The sequence below is a fragment of the Podarcis pityusensis genome (genome assembly GCF_964106645.2).
Source record: "Podarcis pityusensis genome assembly, chromosome: 11".
Taxonomy (NCBI): domain Eukaryota; kingdom Metazoa; phylum Chordata; class Lepidosauria; order Squamata; family Lacertidae; genus Podarcis; species Podarcis pityusensis.
In genome coordinates this window covers 55,567,416-55,588,606 of record NC_138036.1, presented here as the reverse complement: position 1 = coordinate 55,588,606, position 21,191 = coordinate 55,567,416, and the positions used below count along the sequence as shown (strand labels likewise).

The 21,191-nt window shown below is 46.7% G+C and overlaps 1 protein-coding gene and 1 long non-coding RNA gene across 2 annotated transcripts in view; one reads left to right on the top strand and one right to left on the bottom strand.

The window, feature by feature from the left end:
• PTCH1 (patched 1) overlaps window positions 1–14,583 on the bottom strand; it is a 97,321-nt gene extending 82,738 nt beyond the window's left edge. Inside the window, 2 exon segments of the mRNA XM_080972264.1 lie at window positions 11,767–11,959; window positions 13,565–14,583. Coding sequence (XP_080828390.1) covers window positions 11,767–11,959; window positions 13,565–13,987 — 616 coding nt within the window. The 5' untranslated portion in view covers window positions 13,988–14,583.
• Window positions 14,584–15,660: 1,077 nt separating this feature from the next.
• Window positions 15,661–21,191, top strand: part of LOC308458385 — a 9,929-nt gene continuing 4,398 nt past the window's right edge. The window contains exons 1-2 of the long non-coding RNA XR_013977326.1: window positions 15,661–18,702; window positions 18,759–18,791. This is a non-coding gene — a long non-coding RNA (uncharacterized lncRNA). The remainder of the gene's footprint in view (window positions 18,703–18,758; window positions 18,792–21,191) is intronic.

The window sequence follows — 21,191 nt, the reverse complement described above, 5'->3', positions numbered from 1 at the left end:
CTCCACCTCACTTTCCTCTGCCAGAGCTCCTTGCATCTCTTCTCACATGCCCTTGCTTGCACTGCAATATGCCCTTGCAAGCCAAAACTGCTTTCCTTTTCCCAACCTAGACAGTCTGAACATTTCTTATTATCCAAGTCTTCTACACTGGTCAAACTGTAAAATATACCCTCTCCTCTGCTGCAGTATACTGATCCCCATTTGCCTATACTCTGCATACTCCTATATACCCGCATTGGTAATTTAAAAGGCACCAGCGAGAGAAGCTGATGCAGAAGTACACAGTGGCAGCTAACAGGTCAGCTGCTTTATACCAAAAAGGGAGTTGACTTCTCAGTCATTAAGACGGTTCAGTAACTTGTGTAACACCGGTCCTGAAAGACCTACATTGGCTCCCAGTATGTTTGTGAGCACAATTCAAAGTGTTGGTGCTGACCTTTGAAGCCCCAAATGGCCTCAGCCCAGTATACCTGAAGGAGTGCCTCCACCCTAATAATTCAACCTGGACCTGGGCCTTCTGGCGGTTCCTCACTGCGAGAAGCGAAGTTACATGGAACCAGGCAGAGGACCTTCTCGGTAGTGGCACCCTCCCTGTCGAACACCCTCTCTTCAGATGTCAAGGAAATAAACTACCTGACTTTCAGAAGACATCTGAAGGCAGCCCTTTTTTGGGAAGTTTTTAATGTTTGATGTTTTATTGTGTTTCTACTATTCTGCTGGGAGCCGCCCAGAGTGGCTGGATTATTATTATGCTTCTGATTATTTTGCTGTTTTGCTCATTTGGAAGTTTATTTTGCAGGCATCATTTTTGCCATGATACACCTTGTGGTCGCTCTCATTTTGGGGGAGGTCTCAGAGTGGCTGGGGAAACCCAGCCAGATGGGTGGGGTATAAATAATAAATTATTATTATTATTATTATTATTAATTATTAAGTGTAGTAGAGGTGCCACTGATCACGCTGGAAACACCCAAGGGCTTGATGCTTGACATCCCGTGAAATTTTACTTCCACATCATCTGTGAACAGCTTTAATAAACTATGCTCTTGTAAACCAGGATTATTACCCTATTAGATTATGAAGAATGCTCTCTGGCAACACAATGTACCATTTCCATACATACATAATTATATTTGTATGCTGCCTTTCCACAGTTCCAACCATGCTCAAGGTGGCTTACAACATAAAAAAAAAACATAACTGAAACATAACAAAAGTAGTCATAAGCAATAAATAAAAACATAAAAAATACACAACCAAACTGGACAATTCCTGCATCAATTATCAGATATAAAATAAAGATACCGACAGCAACAACCCCTTCCAACAACATACCAAACAACACCCTAGCCCAAGAGTCCGCTCGGCAGCCTCAGCTTTTGTAGCTGGAGTCAGTCAGCCCCCCCCCCCGGCCAGGTGGAAAAAGGCCTGCAAGGCAGGGAGCAGGTCTTCCAGGGCTCACAGCCAAGAGGGCATTGTATCAAATCTGATACATGCAATCAAACCCAGTAAATTAATTGAAATATTTGTGTAAAAATTCCTGTTGCAACTGGAAGTTGGCAACGCTTAGGAAATAAATACCACAGTCTTCTCCACTCTTAGAGCCAAGTTTGCCATCATCCCTGCATTGTGTAAGAGTGTGAAGAAAACCAAATGGGTAAGCTACAAAATGCTATAGTCAACATGGTGCCCTCTGTATACTGAGACTCCAACTCCCATAAGCCTCAGCTAGCATGGCCAATAGTCAGTAATAACTTGAGTTTTAGTCTATTAAGATCTGGAGGGTACCATGTTAGCTATCCTTGGTACAAATGAATCTGTTATTGTAATTTAGCAATAAAGTTAAATATATGCACATATCTGCTCGAATGTTAGCACAGCTAATTCATATAAAAAAGAAGACCCAAAATATTCCATTCGCAATAGAATAATGAAATATACCATACCTTTCTGAAATCGAAGAGCACCTAAGCCACTTCCATACTTCATATGTCAAGCTCAGGTACTCAAGAATCATTTGGACAAATGGTTAGCAGCCAATGATGGAAGAACAACATAAAGTATTCCCTTGGTCTTGCCCTACCAACAGCTCTAATATAAACTTACCTAGATGTATCTAAAACTGGTACACGTTCACTGTGGAGCACAAATGCGCACAGAATCTCATCCAGCCCTCTTTCACGCATCCCTCTAAGCTCCCAACTCCAACCTCCCTTAATGTTGCAATTGCTAAGCAGCCCAATGCTTAAGGGTACGGCACCAGTTTCTCATTTTTATTAAACCTTTGTATTGCCCACCCATCACCAAAAAGGTCCTTGGGTAGGTTACAAAGCGGAAAAGAACAATGTCACAATTGATACTAATTTTAAAAACAACCCAAGAGTCACTAACACAGGGACAATGTAGAATTACTTTCAAAGGGTAACCAAAAGGTTGGACAAAAAGGTGCTCATTAGCATGTCCTGTAAATCTATAAAATTGGCACCAGGGACACATCTGAAAGGCAGGGAGTTTTGGAGTCTGGGTGCCACCACAGATAAGGCCCTTTTGCACATAAACACCCCACAAATCTCTAGGTGGTATTGTTAACCTCCCCTGCTGAGCTTAGCTCCCAGATTGGTTTCAGTCCTTTGAAGATAGATATTTGCCTAAGATCCCAAAATAAGAAAATTTAATGACTTGTCTAGAATAAAATGCATAAATTAGCATCTATTATCACTTAGCTACAAGAGACAGCACATGCACCAATTTAGCATGTACACCAATTAACTGTAGCTAGGACGCGTTTATTTTTTCTTAGAAGTCATTCTAGATCAGTAGTGGGGAACTGTTCCCTTCCTCCCTGGACAGCTTTATCACACTTCTTTTTCTGTAGCTACAGGGCAAACTCTTATGCAATGCCAAAGACAAAGCACACAAAAAGAGGGTGTTCATTTGCATGTGCTGATTGATATGTATAGCTGCAAAACTAGAAAAAAATCACTGTAATTTAAATATTACTTCTCGCCATAATGAGAAAGACTGTGACCGAGGGATTTCTGTGCTAGCTCAGCGATGCTGACAGGCCAACTTCAAGGTCTCTGACCTTCCTTCTTAGAGTTTTTATATTTTAAAAGCATTTGGACTGGACAGCCCTTTAAATAGAGGACTGTCCTTCAACAGCACTTTAAATTAGGGAACAGTCCCCTTTAAAGTAGGGCACGTTACCACCAGTTATTGGACACCGACACAAACATATTGTTTCTGATCACAGGTGACAATCTTTTATCCAGTTTTTTGTGATAGTCATTTGAGCACCGTAAGAGTTGATACATTTTAATAGGCAATTCCCAATATCATACAGGTGGATCCAAATATCATACAGTGGTACCTCGGGATGCGAACAGGACCTGTTCTGGAGCCCCATTCGCATGCTGAATAGAACGTAAGACGCGTCTGCGGGTCACGTTTTGCCGCTTCCACGCATGCGCGTGATGTCATTTTGAGCGTCTGCGCATGCGCGAGGGGCAAAACATGGAAGTAATGCGCTCCATTACTTCTGGGTTGCCACGGAGCGTAACTTGAAAACGCTTAACCTGAAGCACATTCAACCCGAGGTATGACTGTATGTTGGATTCGGAGAGGGCTGAGGGGCCCTGTGGCCCTCCAGATCTTAGTGAACTCACGATTCTCATCAGCCCTATGCAGCATGGTCACTATTAAGGGATGATGGGAGCTGTAGTTCACCAACATCTGGAGAGCCAAATGTCCCTTACCCATGGAAGAGGAGCTACAAAGTGTGACAGCAACATTGCAATCCTCTGCATGTTTACTTAAAAGGAGACCCTCCTGCTGTGTCCAGCCGGCCCTAAATGCAAACTTGGGAGATATAGGGAGGAAATGAAATATTCAGAGTGGCAGCTTTAAGACCAAGAAAAGGGTACCTATGCAAGACTGCCAAGAAGTGATTCAGGAGAAAGACACTCAGTACCAGTAGGTTTACAGAAGTCCAAGTGTGTTGGCGCAAACTGGAAAGTAAGAAAAGGACACTACAAGAATGATTTTGAGAACTGCTTCGTTTTGGTCTCCGATTTCCCCACCTCCTTTTTTCTTCTGAGAACTTGCCCACCAGGTGGGTCTTTGCAACCCTTATATAAATATTTCAACTCTAATAGCTTTAAACAGACTTCACTTTGGAGTCTGGATGATCTTAAAACTCATTCAAACTTTATTCTCACAATGAAGTTTGAATTAGGATTTTGTAAGTTTATATTTCACTTGCAGTAGGCTTCAAGGGCATGGTATCTTCTGACACTGCCTTCCCTAGTATTCCAACAGACATTACATGAAACAGACTGGTCCCTAATATAAATACTGACAATTTCTTGAGAGGCAATAATTTTCAAAAAGCTTTAACAACAAAAAATAAAGTGTCTTTATTGCCAACAGCCAAGGACATCTATTTTAAGTCATTTGAAGTATTCACCTTATTTGGCCAATATTGTTCAGCATATTCAAACTTTCAACCATGAAAAGAGAGAGGAGGGAAAGAAGCTGCTACTCTGAATGTACTCTTTTCAGTTTAGAGGTCAGCAACTGCTGGCCCTCCCAAAAGAAAGAGATGAGGTGGAAAGAGGGGAGAGATGAAGCTGTGGTAATAGGACTTAACAGGGAAGACTGGTAGGGCAAAGGAATTATGAAATTGTCCCCACTGCCCTGGCTTCTCAGACTCTGGCCTGGTTCGCATAACATGGTAAGCCAGCTATGGCTTACAGGTATGGCACAAACCTGCCTCACTCTTCCCTAATTCCTTTAGATCAGCACGGTTCGGCAGCAAATCCTAGGTCTGGCTCAGTGTGATGTCAAAACCCAGGATTGTGGTTAAGCTCTTTCCTCTTTAAACACAATCCGTAGTCAAGAATAGACTTTAAGGAGTAAGAGTTTATCCACAATCCCGGATTCAGATGACGTGCTAAGACAGACCTTGGCTTAGCTGCCACTCTTTGCCGAGCTAGAAGAACCGGGGAGGAGGAAAAGTGGCCAAAATCTTTGCCCCAGAAGCCAGCTGAACCATTATGTTCAAACATGGCCCCTATCTCACTCCGACGAAACCAACTGCTGACCAGTCTTAAAGAAAGTGGCTCAAGGACAGCAATCTAAACCACCTGAAGCAAAATTCTCTGCACACTCCCTTGGGAAACCAATGAGAATTTAACATGCACAGGATGGGACTATTAATGTGAACAGTCCCATAAGTTTCAGAGACGCTAGCGTGTCTTTGAGGAGGGAAGTCCTACTCCTTCTACGCAAGGTCATGCTCTCTATGCTTGGAACAATTAATGTACACAACCTCACACAATTATTGGATCAGAATCCCTACTTCACCCAACAGCAGGAATTTTTAAAAGGTGATGGAAGTCCATCCTTTTGGCGACCCCATGAATACAGCACTCTTTTGTTAAGGTCTAACCAAGACTATCAAAGACGAGTGCGGAAAACTATACAGAAGCAAAGGGGAAAGAAGCAGAGGTTATGCTTCCTCTTTTCAGACTTCTGGCGCTATGTGCAAAGGAGTAACTTGCCCTTTCTCCCTTGATGAAATAATCTGGGGCCATGAATCTCGCCATGTGGAGAAGCTAGAGTTCCTCCCACCCTTTGTATGGTGCACACAATTAAACCATGTGCACTGTTGTTTCCTGCCTATTTCCGCCATCCTGTAATGTGTGAAATCATCCTAAGTCAGGCATGGCCGAACATGGCCCTCCAGCTGTTTTGGGACTACAATTCCCATCATCCCTGACCACTGGTCCTGTTAGCTAGGGATGATGGGAGTTGTAGTCCCAAAACAGCTGGAGGGCCAAGTTTGGCCATGCCTGTCCTAAGTGATTCTCAATACAGTAAGCCCACAATTTACGTCGGGGGTTATGTTCCGTTGATATAAAGCCTAACGCCAAAACTACACATAGTCAAAACCCAGTGCTTTTTTTCTAAAAAAAATGTTTAGGGGGTACACTCATTTTCCTACACATATTGAAATACTGCCCCTCAGTAAGGCCAAACTTAGATTCACAAAATGTTTAGGGGTATGCGTACCCCCAGAAAAAAAAGGATTGTCGAAACCCACTGGGTTCAATGGTGGATGGGATTGCCAATATCATTTTCCTGGAACCTCATCCTCCCCCCCCCCTTATTTTATTATTTTAATTTGCCACATGCATAAAGCTGAATGCGCACAAGTTAAACGCGCATAAATTGTGGGCTTACGGTATTCAGCTTTAGTCCAATCCTACTACAGTTATACCACAGTACTGTGTAGAAAACAGACAGCTTTATTTGAAGCACAAATCCTCATTCTTTTATTTAGATACCAACGTTATCTTCCTTCATATTACATGATAATTAACCACACTCTGGGCAGGGGCCATTGAGAGCATATCCAAAACAAGTTATACGGTAGCTTGTACAAAAGGGGGCGGGCTTGGAAAAGACAGTAGCTCCCATGATCCATTGTAACGGATTGCTTTGAAGTCATTTTTCCACCGGTAAAGTAATTTTTAGCCTCCCAATTCCTCCTCCTGACCTGTCCCATAATTTGCCCAACCTGCCCTTTATTTTGCCCGACCAAAGGTGGCAGCCCTACAGCCACCCCAGGTTCCCCATTTCTGACTTATACAATGAACGAACCAGATTTTTCAAGCTAGTGTCTCCCACTCTGTTTTTCATTTGGTACTCTCTTCTGTTTATACTTTTACCCATGGAAATATGCAACTGCTACTCATCTAGTTTATTTGCATATCAGTCCTGTTCATGGCCATAATATTTATATAGTACTCTTTACTGAGGACAATGCCACCAGGCCTTTTGCTGTTGCTGCCTATGGCTCAGTGGGATAAAAGGAACGAGATCCAATTTAAAAAGCTAAAGTGCCTGCTTGTTTTAATTAACCCTCCTAGAAACATATGAACGTCTAAATTTAGAGTTACAGTTTTTATATTGGGTATCATATTGAGATTTAATAAACTGCATAAAATGTAGTGCTTAAGTGTATTAGATAACAAAAAAATAAAATAAAAAATGTTGAGGTCAACTTCATTTAGCTTTGATAGTAGAAAGCCAGGATGGGTTGGGGAGAGATTCTTCCCTCAGTAACATAAAAGGAAGTCAGAACAGTGGCAAACCAAGCAGTTACTTTATATCATATTTTTCCTTCTTCTCCCAGGAGTAATATTTATATTATGCATTCAATCACAGAGGAATTGTCACTGCAGTAATCAGGAGGTTGCAGGCATTAAACTGTCAGGAGAAGTAGGTGGTAAGAGATGGGACCATCAATCATGGAGGATAGATTACGTGTGTCAGCCAAGACAAGACGACTTCAGACCTAAATCCACACGCATTCTTGTAAGCCCAATTGCAGTCAACTAGATTTATGAACATGCAAATGAGTTCAGGTCCACAGCCTAAAATAGCTGGAAACAGAATTTTTCAACATTTGGTCAAAAGTTGTGGATATTCACGTGCTGCAAATGGAGAACTGAACGAACTGACTGTCTAGGCTCTGCTGAAGGACTCCCAATGAAAAGCAGAGACTAAAAAAGCTGATTAAGAGCACCATTTTGATCAGCCTCTGAAGGCATAGGCTTACACATTGCAACACCTAGGAAGTGTTCCACCAGATCAGACTGTCTAGTCCAGTATCTTGTTCCCCACAGTGGCCAACCAAATGCTTCTGGAATATTCCAAGGAGGGCATGAAGACAATAACCCTCAGGAAGCCTGAGATGACCCTTGGGGCAGTTCCCTCCTCTATCCATCCTTCCCTGTGCCCTGAAGCGAGTGAAGCACAGCAAACCTATGCCATCAACTCCTAAAGAGACTATCAGCTGGCCTGAGAGAATTGTCGCTTGGCATCTTACGCCATTTATTTGTTTTGCTATTTTTAATCTTTTAACTGCCTTAGGTGCCTTGGCAGAAAGGTGGTATAAAAATAAAATAAGTACATGAAATAAATACAATAGTATTCATTGATAGATCCATCCTTCATTCATCTGTCTAAACGGCTTTCATAGCTAACAGCCTCCTCGCCATGTTCATTTATGAAATTCGCTGCCATTATTTAGTTCTGCGTTATGTAAAGCAATACTTCACTTTGTCTGCTCTTATCTTCTGCCAGTCAGTTTCATTGGATGAACTCAAGTATTATGAGAGAAGGAAAGAAACTTATCTTTATCACTTGCTTCACGCCATGTCCAATTTCATAACCCTATACCATACCCCCATATTAGCCACTATTTTCCTCAACTGAAAATCTCCAAGTATTGTAGCTTCCCCTCAAAGAGATGGTGCCCCGATCATTTTCATAGCCCTTTTCTGCTTTTTTCTCTAACTGTATGATATCCTTTTGGGGTTGTGGCAACCAGAACAGCACAGAATATTCCAACACATTTGGCCACATCATAGATTTGTACAAGGACATTCCAATATTGACAGTTTTGTTTCTGATCCCTTCGCTAGTGATCTCCTAAATGGAATTTGCCTTTTTCACAGTCGCAGCTCACAGGGTTGACATCCTCAGCGAGCTATTCCTATTAATCTATTTGCTGGTTGACTACTTCAAGTTCAGACCCCATCAGCATATATGCCAATATATATGCTGTGTCAAGATTATTTGCCTCGAGGTGAATCACTTTACACTTACTTATATTGAACTGTTTTTGGCATTTTACTGCCTATTCACCAAGTTTGGAGGGATTGTTTTGGAGCCCTTCATAGTCTGCTTGGGCTTTCACCACCCTGAATAATTCGGAATCGCCTGCAACCTTCGACACCTCCATACTCATCCTTATCTCTAGATAATATCCGAAAAAGTTAAAAGCACCAGTCGCAACAGAGATTATTTGGGAAGTCATTTCTCGTGTTCACAGAGCTCCCAAATGTTATGTCCATTATGTCTCCAACCCCTTTAAACATACAGGCCCAGTAAGACACCCCCCAAAATGGATGAGCTGTAGTTCGGTGGTACAATACAGGCTTGGCAAGCAAAAAAGTCAATCCTTGAGAAAGAGTCCTTTCTGAAATCCTGGAGAGTCACTACTGAGGGAAAATTGACAATTCTCAAGTCAACGGACCAATGGTCTTAGCCAGGTTTCCTCAACCTCGGCCCTCCAAATGTTTTGAGACTACAATTCCCATCATCCCTGACCACTGGTCCTGCTAGCCAGGGATCATGGGAGTTGTAGGCCAAAAACATCTGGAGGGCCGAGGTTGAGGAAGCCTGGTCTTAGCTTCCTATGTTCCAAAGTGTTCATGCAAACATGCGCTTGGCCAAACTTGGCCCTCCAGCTGTTTTGGGACTGCAATTCCCATCATCCCTGTCCACTGGTCCTGTTAGGGAAGATGGGGGTTGTAGTCCCAAAACAGCTGGAGGGCCAAGTTTGGCCATGCCTGGTAAGACAACTTTATTCACTACCTGCCCTCATATACCCAGGATTGTGTTGGCTATAGGTTACTGAAGCAACCAGGAAGTCCTAACTGTTGTATTGTGGTGTAGCTATTTAGAGCATCAGGCTAGGATCTAGGAGGCAAAGGTTCAAATCCCCACTTGGCCATGAAGCTCACTGGGTGATCATGAACCAGTCACTGCCTCTCAGCCTAACCTACCTCACAGAGCTGTTGTGGGATTGAATGAGGAGGGGGGAGAACCATGCGTGCCCCCTTGAACTCCTTAGAGAGAAAGGGTGGGATATAAATGGAATAAATTAATGTCCTTTCCCACAAGTAAGTGGTTCACAATCACATTAAGGTTTCCTTTTCAATTAAAAACTTGATGTAGCCCCCCCCCCATTGTCATCAGGAACACCACATACAGGAAAGGGAGTTTTAAGTGAGAGTTGCCCCCTTGTGTGGTGATCAATGTAAGAAAAAAAGCTCTCATTGGCATCAATGAGATCCGCAATGCTAAATGTGGGAGGGGAAAACATTTTCCACTGATATTGTGGCCGGGAAGGCAAGATTTGAGCCTCCTTCTCCATGGACTGCATTCCTGAGGTAAATTCCTATAAACACATCAGTGTTTTAATTTTAGAAATCCCATTATATGATTGCTAATCACTTTGTTATTGTAATGTGTAGTTGGGTCCCGAGTTATTATTTCTAGAACTGACTATGGTCACTGTACATCACTTACAGGCCCTGTAATACACTGCAGATAACATTACATGAACATACAAATAAATTTTCTTTATGCTTGAAATTCCACAAGCATTAAGATTTGTTTTCTAAAGGCTCTTAGGTTGTTCCTGCTAAAGACAGCAGTATGTTTGGCACTGGAATCGATAAAACAGGATTGGGGTATATGTTGCCCTCCATATCTTGCTGGTCCCATCGTCTCTGACCATTGGGCATGCTAGCTGGGGCAGATGAGATTTGGAGTCCATCAATATCTTGAGGGCCAACTCTGTTGTAAAAGTACATTTCTCATCTCCTCACTCTTCATGAAGCAAGCCAGGCTTCCTTCTTTCATCTGAGGTAGGATGATGAGTGGGAAGAATTAAATGAATCAATGTTTTCTGAACATGAATATAGCCGTGGTTATTCTAAAGGCCACCACATTACCAAATGTAAACCAGAAACTCCTTCACCAATCATTTTAGTTGTATTAGTATTAAACACTAGGCCTGCCACAGTGCATCTACTCACCAAACTAGACCTATTTTACCCAAAGCAGGGCTGCATTCTCGCTCAAGAAAAAACCTGTTTCTGAATAAACTGCTTAGTCTATAGACTTTCTTCCCAACATGTTTTTTTTTTTTAAAGAAAAAATGTTATTCACACCAAATACCTAGGTTTTGGGTAACTCTTGAGGAAAGCATCCCTTTTTTAAAAACAAAACAAAACAAAAAACAGCAATGGAAACCTTCAGTGAATAAGGGCCTCCAAAACACTAACCAATCCATTTATCAAATGCCACTCAGGAAAATCAGATAAATTACATATACACAGACACACATTTTCCACATTGTTCAAAAAGCAGATGTTCAACAACTAACATTAAAAAGTATATCTTGTTTTTAAAAAAACCATTGCCTTTAAAAACAACACCCCCCCTTAACTTTCCCCCCTCCCCGCACCGGAGATCAGTAGTCTGCTTTGCAAACATTCCAACCTAGTTCCAGTCTGTGCTTCACTTTTCCATTTTTTTTTTTACCTTGAGACAAATGTTTTTCCCCCTCAAAGCTGAAAGCTGTCCAAAAAAACAGGACCACACACAAGCACAGCCCTACCGAGCTGTGCTGATCACGTTCCTCCTGTTCCTGCTGCTGCTGCTAAGGACACACACACACACACAAAATGGCGGAGGGGGTGGGCTGCTTTCCAGACAGACTTTCCTTTCATGCACTTGAGAGGAAAGAAATAGTCAACTCACACAACCAACCCCCTGCCCTAACACCATGATCTCCTCCTCGCAGGACACACAGGCAGAGACAGAAGGAGATTGTTGCAGACTTGTGGGGTACCCAGCAAGTCTCCCTTCTCTGTCTCTCCTTTTTTACCACACACTGTAGCCCCCCTTCCCGCTCCCCCCCTCCATTTGCACCTCCCAAAACATTACCCTCCAGAATAGATTACAACTTGTGTACAGTCCATCTGGCCTGCAGCCAGCATGGGCCGAACAATGAACTATTCCCCCCTTGATGAGAGGAAGAAACCCCCACACACCCCGCTCCAAAAAATAAACTTCAATTTCAGCAGGGGCAAAAAAGCAATAAGGCTACGGATCAAACCTTACCTTCCACCCAGAGCTCCTCCACATTGGTTTCGAGATTGGCTGCTCTTAATCCCACAGCAAAAGCCCCGAATATCAGAAGGCCAACCACCAAAAATTTCCCACAGTTTTTCTGAATGTAACAGCCCAGTTTAAATAACAGTCTCTGAAACTTTGCTCTTAGCCACAGTGGTGATTTTCTTCCAGTAGCCTTTCCCTGTAAGGCAAAGAAAGGTTTTGTCAATGAAGGGCCTGTGGAGACTCACACACCACACACACTGTGGCAAATTACTGCCAATAAAGAACATAATATACCCACACAAAACAATGAGCATTTTTTTCAAGCATCACAATGTGACAGTAACTTGACAGGCCAAGGTATTAGGCAGTCACCTCTACAAAATATTTCCACACACACACACAGTTGTTCACGTACAAAACAAAATACATTGTGAGGTGGGGTTTCTTTTTCTTTTTAGCTGATAACTACCCTGTTCATAAATCAGTTCAGACTGCTGGATTACATCACAACTGGAAATGTATAAATGTACACACTCCCTTATCTAAAGCAGCCTAGTCTCTTGCCTTCTCCCTAAAAAAGCCACTCGAATAATAAATAATAATAATAATAATAATAATAATTAGGTAAAGCGGACATGGAGCATGTGATTTTCAAGAGACCTGTCAAGGGGTGAGGGAGGGGAGAGAGAAGGAACATTTTCCTGTCCTGTCCTGAGGGGCTTTATGGGGTGGGTGGCAAGAGGAGCCTACTTAATCACAAATTGTTGCCACCATTCATTCCTTGCCTTCCCCGGCTCCTTAAGCCCCCACTTCGTAGTGAACTCTCAGCCCACGTGGTCCACAGCGCCCTTAACATCACAAGCTAATAAGAGTTATTCATTTCCATACGGTTTGGAGACGCTGTGTGATCTGAATTAGGAAGCAGAGCAGCCATCTGTAAAGTTACGACAATATTTGTGGACGGAAGAGGGCAGCCACATGGATTTCTTGCTCCCACCCCCACCAAAAAGCCTTTAAAAAAATAAATAATAATAATAATCTGCTCACTGAAATGAAACGATCGGGCCGGGAGGATGCTGTTCACTTTGAACTCCCCGCCCCCCCTGGCCTTCGGTAATCCCTGCAAAATTCCCTTTTCCAGAATCGCGAGTCTCAAGGCGAAGAGTCTCAAGAGCGTGCGCGCAGTCTTTGACCAGAACCGGGGAGATTTAAGGTAGCAATTTGTTTACAACTTTCACTCTGCTCTCTTGCCGCTGGAGGTGAAACACGACATTCGGTGAGATTTCTTTGCTATGGAAACTTAACCCGGTGAATAAAAGCAAAGCCTGTGTGTGTGTGTGTAAAGGGGGCTGGGGGGGTGTTAGGTAGGAATGTAAAGTATTGGAATTGGTTTTTTTCTTCTCTGAAACTTTTACAGAGCTTGGACAGAAAATTAAATCCGAAGGGAAGAAAAGGAAAGAAAGAGATGTGAAAAAAGGGGGGGGGGCAGGAAAGACCCAGAGATCACCAAGGAGGATGGGAGGGAAACCGAGAAATCATCCCGGGTAACTTTAATTAGAGATGTGCAAAGCACAAACACAGACCCCAGGAAAAAGTGGCTTCGAGGCGGGAGGGGAAAAGCAGGACTCTCTCTCACTCTCTTTCTGCCACTAAGGAGCCGCGGACACCCACACACCCCCTCGCACACATGCATAACTAACATTCTCCCAGCGTTTTATTGGCGACTCTTCCCTTTCAACCACCACCACCCCTTTCGGAGAAAAGGAAATTCCGGCGAGGAAGCCCCAGCTCGGGGAAGCACCTTGGCTATCTGCTCCAAGGCGAAGCCTGCATCACAGTAGCTCGGCCGCTGCAGATATTCCGGATCGGGAGGCGCGGCGCGTCTGTTCCCGCCGGTCCTCCTCCGCCTCCTGCTGCCGCTTCTCCCCGGCTGATCCGGCTCTCTGCAGCAGCCGCCGCCGCCGCCGCCGCCGCCTCCTCCTCCATCGCCGCTGCTGTTCTCCGGCTCGGAGGCATTAACAGCTGAGGCCATGTTGCCGCCGCGCAGCCGGGGCTGCTGCAGCCGCCGCCGCTGCTGTTGTTCTGGCGACCCAGGGGCTGCGTCCCGCGCGGTTCCCCCCAGCGCGCTGCTGCTGCTCCGGGGCGATCCAGCGGGACCGGGGGTGGGCTGGCTCGGGGGCGACGCTCTGCTGCTGCTGCTGCTGCTGACAGACCACTTCTTCATACCGCGTTGGCTGCTGCTGCTGCTGAAGTCGCTGCCCTAGCTGCTCCCGGCGAGTCAGACCCCGAGCCTTCCATTGCAACATTTCGTGAGGATCCGGAGGTCGCCGCCGCCGCCGCCGCCGCGTCCCACATCCAGTGTGCGAGGGTGAGCGGGGCCAGGCGCTCTCGGCGGGCTCGCCTTCCCCCCGCCTCGTCCTCTCGGGCTGCGGTCGCTCTCCAGGCTCTTCACCGTCCGGCCGCGGGAAGAAAAGCCAGACTCCCCCTCCGGTCTCCTTTTCTTCGCCGAAGCAGAAGGGAGCCTTGATCTCAGCGCTGGTGGCGGCGGCGGCGGTGCTGCTGCTGCGGCTGCGGCTGCGGCTTCTCCTCCGTCTCGGTGGGCTGTATCATTCTGTCTGGGTGCAGCAGCGCTGTCTCTTAAGATCTCCCCGGGCTCCCCGTCTCCTCGAGATGCGTGTGTCTCTCGCTCTTTCTTCCTCTGCGTGTATGCAGCAGCAGGCAACAGCTCCCTTGCTTCAATAGCTGAGATGAAGGAGGGGAGGAGGAGGGCGAGGAGGAGGGGGGAGAAGGCACTCTCTCCATTTGGATAAAGAGGAGGAGGAGGAGGGGTGAAAGGGAGAGGGGAGAGCGCGGGGAGGGGGGGCCGAGAGAGAGAACTGAAATCCCGCCCCTGGGGCTGTCAGATGGCTTGGGTTTCTGGGCTGCGATTGGCTCGACGAGGGCAGAAATTACTCAGCAAACATGACTATTATTAGCTGCTTAGCAACAGCTCACCAAAGTAGAGAGACCACCCAAGCGAGCCTTGTGTGTGCATCTCCAACTTCAGGGGAGCCGTAAAGAGAGCCAGTCTTCTTTGCATGCAATACTTCCATTAAGGAATGCTTCTCTTTTTTTCCTCTCTCTCGCTCACTCCACTCATTTCTCTCTCTCTCTCCCCCCTTCCTCCTTTTTTCTTTTCACGAAAGTGTGTGTGTTAAGCAGAAGGAAAGACCGTGGAAGGCGGCGGCGGAGCGGGGTTTAAGGGGGGGGGGAGAGTTGCGTTTAAAAAAACTAACATACTGTACTGAATTTCCTCACGATCGACCTACTAAAATAAATCTCGGTTTATTTATCCCCCCCCCCCTTTAAGAGGAAAGTGGGACCGTGGGGTTGGGGGCAGTGCGGAGACAGAAAAAGGAGGCCGAGAGACTTTAGCGATACCCGAAGCCTTTAAAAGAAAATCCCTTTAGAGACACTTTGGCCTCAAGCTGCAGCGAATACTGGGAGGTCCAAGATGAATTCCTAGACTTGCACAAATAATGACAGGGGGTGGACACTGCGGTGCGCAGAGCCAGATATTTCTCTCTCCTCTTTTTTTTGTGAACCGAAAAGAGAAGCCTGCGTTCCTTACAAGAAAACAGGCAGCTGTATTAAGAAAAAGACCACAATGAAACCTTAATACTTGAAATAACAGATTGAAAAGCCGAAAGCAGGCAAGTTGCTCGCTTCAGGACTGGGGGCGGGCGATCCAGTTTTTATAATCCTTAACAGCAAAAGTCTTGCTGGCGGATGCTTTAAAGCTCCAGACCGCTATAGAAATAATTGCACCACCTCTCCATATTTCCTCGTGTTGTTTTTAACATCAGTCGCGATACACGCGCGCGTGCGCATATATTAAACCGCATGGTGTGGTCTTTAATGTGGGGTTTTTTTGCGGGGATAACACGATTACCGTCCTCGTACGTGGTGTAACCGGAATATCATGTTTCCCTTTTATTTTTCAAATGTTTAGTTTGCCCGGAGCGAAATTTCGCCCGTGCGCGTCCTAGTTACTCGACCACCGCCGCCGCCGCGACCCCGAGCAGAATTCAGAGCGTGGAAATTCTGCCCTGCAAAAAGAACGCGAGATCCTCGTGTCGTATGTATGTCCTCCTCCTCCTCCCGCCACCTCCGTGAAGCCGCGTTCCCTCTCTCTCCCCCCTTCCACTTTTCGGCTCGGAAAAGTTACAAGAGTTTTAGTGTTGGTGGAGGGAGTGAAATGGGAGAGTGTTGCTTTAAGGAGAAAGCTTGTGTGTATTCATTGAGGGAAAGACCGGGGCGGGGGGGGGGGGTGGCAGCACCGCACATTCAGAGAAAAGGAGGCCGGCCCCGGGGGCGGGCTGAGGCTTTCACGTGACTGACTGGCTCGAGGTTGTGCAAACAAGGCTGGGCTTCCCCTCCGCACGAAATCTGGCTGCCGCAGTGCCGCCTCTTCGCTTTAGCGCGCAGAAGGCGAAGCGCACGGGAGTCCAGTCCGGCTCCGAGCAGCAAAGCGGGAAAGGAGGCACCGCGCCGTCCCACCCCTTTCTCCCCCCCCCCCAGGAGAGAAAAATGCCAGACAAGCCATAGTACATTCCTAAAGGAGGGCTCTCCCCTTCACGCTGCCCAATAGCAAGCCGCGACCATTCCTGCTAGCCAATGGCGAGGCGACAGAGGACTTTTCCATTCAGTTCTGCGCTACATTTCGGGGGGTGGCGTTTTGCTGCGCCAGCCGGGCTCGGGGGATCAGAGCGCCGGATTCGCACCGGCCTGACCCTGATCTCAAATGCTCAGCGGCTCGCTCTGCAGATCTTTCTCCGAAAAGCAGTTGTTGCGGCGAAAGAGATGTCAGGTTATCGGTTCCTCTCTCCGCGCCTCCCCGGTTGGCATCAGCGGCAATCACGCGAAAAAGCGCGCTGGTTTCTAAAGAGGTCTCGTTCCTCCCAAGGCACGTGTTGACTTTTTGCAGAGAGGCAATTGCAAGGCGAGGAAAGCTCCTGCTAATTATAAAAATCCCGTAAGGATAATTAAATTGGGATGGGGGAACTAACTGGGAATTGCATTTGGGCTACCATCCGCAAACCGCTTCCTCCGGAGCAAACACTTAAATAAATCCCAGTGGAACTTCGACCTTGCTTGTCGACATCAGAGAGTGGTTGCTGGTTTCGCGGTGTCTATTGTTCAGAAGTAGCAGTTTTAACCATTTGCAGGCTACCGATCCGCATCAGCCGCTAACGCAACGCAAGGGGTTTGTGGGTTGGTCTAAACGTGACCATTTGTGCTCTGCGAGCAACCCCTCCCTGGGGAGAGGCTGTTTAGTGACAGAGCGCGTGTTCAACCCTGACTGTCGCCAGATATGGCTCTTGCCTGAACCCTTGCAGAGCCGCTGCCAGTCAGTGCCGGCAGTGCCGAGCTTAGATGGACCAATGGTCCGAATCGAATTGTTACAATACCGATGAGACAAATACACCAGTCGATGGCAAACCTTTATTTTGAATGTGGCGGTGATTTGGAATCACTACCCTACTCCAGTTTCACCTTGTCAGTCACTCATGCGGATTAAAATGCCACCCACACACGCGAAAGCACGTATTGGAAATCAGGCTGTGGTAGTTACAGCACGTTAACCAGTCTCGAGTAAGGTACCAGTACTTACGTACTGCCTGGAATAAAATTGGCGTGATGCATGTGGGAACTGGGAAGACAAAAACAAAATACTGCTAGATACAGGACTCGCGGGATAAAGCCGTGTATAATTCCCCGAAGCAACAATACCTAAGGGGTATCCCATAATAGCATCCCTTGGTTGCTGTGCTACCACCGTCCTCCTCTAATTCTCTGCCAGCTTTTCAAGCATCAAGAAATTCCCAGTCCTAGAACAGGGTTTACTTCCGAACTAACATGACCAGGATCAAGCTGCAAAGAAGTCCCTCCCCGGGGCGGGGGTCACACTTCTGTGGCCCTGCTCTCCCTTTTGCATAATTCCCCATTACAGGCTAACCCCTCCCCGCCCCCTTTTCCTTTCCCTATGCCGGTTAAAATGTTGGTCCCCAAACACAACCTGGCGGCTCAAATTTAACAAGCCCTATCTTAATATCCTCCCCCTCCCTCTGCCCCCCTCTCCCTGTGGTCTGGTTAATTTCATACACAAGAGATGAATTACCGAAGGAATCTAATTGGCCTTGTTTCTGCAATATTGTGTGTGTGTGTGTGTGTGTCTCGGTGTAAAAGTCTCTTCTCGACGTGGGTGGTCGGAACGGAGGACGTCTCCAATTTGCCTCCTGGCTGATGCGCACGAAAGCGCGCGGCCGCCTTCCTCGCGAGCACGTTGCCCCTGATCCATCTGTCCTCCCTTCTTTACATTGGTCCGCATTGTTACCTTTAATATGCATGGCCCGCGCATGTAGCTTGCGCCTGGGCAGCAGGATTTGTCAACTTCAGGGAATCGCGAGGCTCCTCCTGCGGATTTAAGGGAGACGGAGCGCTGCCTTTGTGTGTGTGTGTTATCGGGCTCCGCGAGCCCGGCCTGCCTGCCGTCCTTTGGCGTCTTGCTTTTCCCACGTGGCCTGGGAGAATGGAGGGACGAGGCAAGGCCTGCAGCGGGCCCAGGCCAGCCATCGCTCCAGCTGGCCTTTTCTTTCTCGCCTGGTTGCAGCGGGATCTGCATTTCATTAGAAACCTTCCCTTGGCGCCACAACAGTCGCCCTTCCAAGCAATCTCGGTGCACCGGGACCAGCCACCATAGAGAAGTCCTCCGAGGTGGCGAGAGAACTTCCAGAGTTTCGATCTGTCCTTGCCATGCCGAGGTCGTAAAGCGAGGCCTTGCAGCATCCGGTTACATTCATAAAAAGAGACGACGTTGAAATAAACCACCTGCCTTCACGTGGGGGCGGGGAGGGGAGAGGGAGGCAAGACGTGAAACTCCTCAAGGAGTTGGCATGAGTGTGTTTGCATCCTCTTTCACGGTGCAGCCTGAGCCAATGCGTGTTTTGTTAGAGGAAAGTCCCCGGCCTTACTCACTGGGAGTACAGGTAATTTGCAAAGCTTTAAGCGTGCAGCGTGTTTTTTGTCCCCACCCCCCAATATCCCCCCAACCTATCACAACAACCGAAGAATGAAGTATTTGTTCCTTCTTGAGAAATGCTAAGAGAGAACGTCAGTGGCAGAGATAGGACTGTCACTGAAATGAGACCTGGAACAGACAGGTGTGTGCCTCTGTGTGTATTACAGAGACCACCACACCGCTTCTCACCTTGAGAAGAGTCGATCTCCCTGCGTCTTAAGCAATGATTTGAACCAAGGTTGGCCACGGCTCAACCTGTTGGCAATTTCAGGACAACTCTGAATAAGTACTAATAATGAGCTGGATCCAGGCATCCCCTTGAAATCAATGGGGCTTGAGTTAGTAATGACTAAGGAGTCATTACATTTACTCCAAGTAGGCATACTGTACATAGGAGGAGGGATTTAAGGCAAAAAAATCGGGACTGAGCAGTTTTAGATGTGGGTACACGCGTGTTTCTGTGCATGTATGAACAAGGACACGCGTGACTTTCCTAACTTAGTACAGGCTCGCTTTTTGCACTTGAACAAAGCCCATCGCTAACAGACTGAGTGTGTTGTGATGAGATTCACCTTTGCCTGGCGGGCTTCCACTTCGGCATCCTGGGCGGCTGCAGCAGCAGCAGCAGCGTCCGCGGAGAGGCTTTTGCAAGGAGCGAGCCGGGGCTTGGGAAAGGCCCCCGAACGGCAGGACTCAAGCCGCCCTCGCCTCGGCCCCCGCCCGCCTTCCTTCTGGGTCCCCTCCTCGGCAGCGTCAGAAAGGGAACCGCTCGAGCCAACTTGTCAAAATAATGCGGCTAATTACCCCTGATCTCCTTTAATGGCAGGCTGCTTCGCACGCCACAAAGGAGCGAAGGAGGGATCTGCAGCGCCTACGCGCAGGAAAGCAGGCGGGTCGCCCCGCAGAGATCTCCGGGCGAGAGGGCCACCAAAGGCCCCGAGAGCCCCAAGTTCACCAGGGAGGGAGGAGGGAGTTCGTCAGGATGGGAGGCCCCTGGGCTAAGGAGCATGGGAAGGGCATCCCAGTTAGGGAGGAAGCACCCGCTGGCGAGCCAAACCCCACAGATAGGTTTGTACCAGGGGCAGCATAATTTCCAGGAAAACTTGGGACTGCCTCTCTTCATTCTGAAAGAAGACCTTCTTAATGCAACAAGAAAATGACATTTTTAAAAGCCTGAGTTTCTAGTCCTCAAGATGGTTTTAGTGGTTTGTTTGTTTTTAAAGATGAGAGTAGAAAGGTTACAAGATGGAAAGAAAGGCCGAGCACGTCTGTGGAAGATTGATTTTTCTGGCCTGTGCAGCTTTCCAAAGGTACACATAATATCTTTCACCTGGCAAATCCCCATATGACTGTACAGTGATTAAACTATAGGAGTGCTGTTATCCTGTGTATGTTGTAGAGAAAAAATGAGAAAGACACCACCACCAGCAGCTGAAAGGGTGGTCCCAGATTTAAAAGCAGGATGCATTTGAGAAGGTTGACAGCTTTTACTCTAAGGTCTATCCAGCTATATGGACAGTACACAGGTGTATGCCCTCTGCCCAACTCCAGAGTCCTCCCTCCACCTTCCACTGAACAGTCTTACCATCCTGAGGTTTAGAAGCTCAGGCTTAAAACAATAAATAAATCTCGCAGTGGTGGAAAAGCTCTGCCACCCCCAGCTGTTGTCGGACTCCAACTCCCATGGCAATTGGTGAGGACTGATGGGAGTTGCAGTCTAGCAATACCTGGAGGGTCACAAGTCCCACCCCACCTCCACAACACAGTGTCTTTTAAAATGAGAAAAAAACAGTCCCAAGCTCTCCTAGAAGTCAGCCTTCTGACTGGGGACTTCCTACCTCTCAAAACCCAGGACTTGGTGCTGACAGAGACTATTTGGTTGTGGTTACTTTGTATTTGGGGTTTTCGGTGGTGCTATTTTCTTTCTTAATAAAAACATACATGAAATTATCTTCCCATGATAAGCTGTAAGATATGACCCATAGAAAAATGAGGGATTCCGTTGGAGGGCCCAAAATCAATGTTTCCAACTTTTATCTTCGTGTGTCTCAGGTATGACAAATCTTCATGCATTTACATACACACCCACCCACCCACCCCCCCCCACACACACCCAAATATGCATTTTGGGAAGAGAGATCAGTTTTCCTTTTCAGTCTGAAATTTATCACTGTGAGCCTCTCTTAAGTGAAGGCCAAGAAGAGGGGAGATGCTTGAATTTTTAAGTGTAAGGTAAACAGCTGATGTTAAGCAGTCAATTATCTCCTAGCTTTTCAAGAATGAAAGCAAAGGAGAGGGAGGCAGATGGTAAAAGGAGAGACCTCAGCAAAGTGGAAATGCTGTGAAAATTTGCTGTCCAGCATCATCA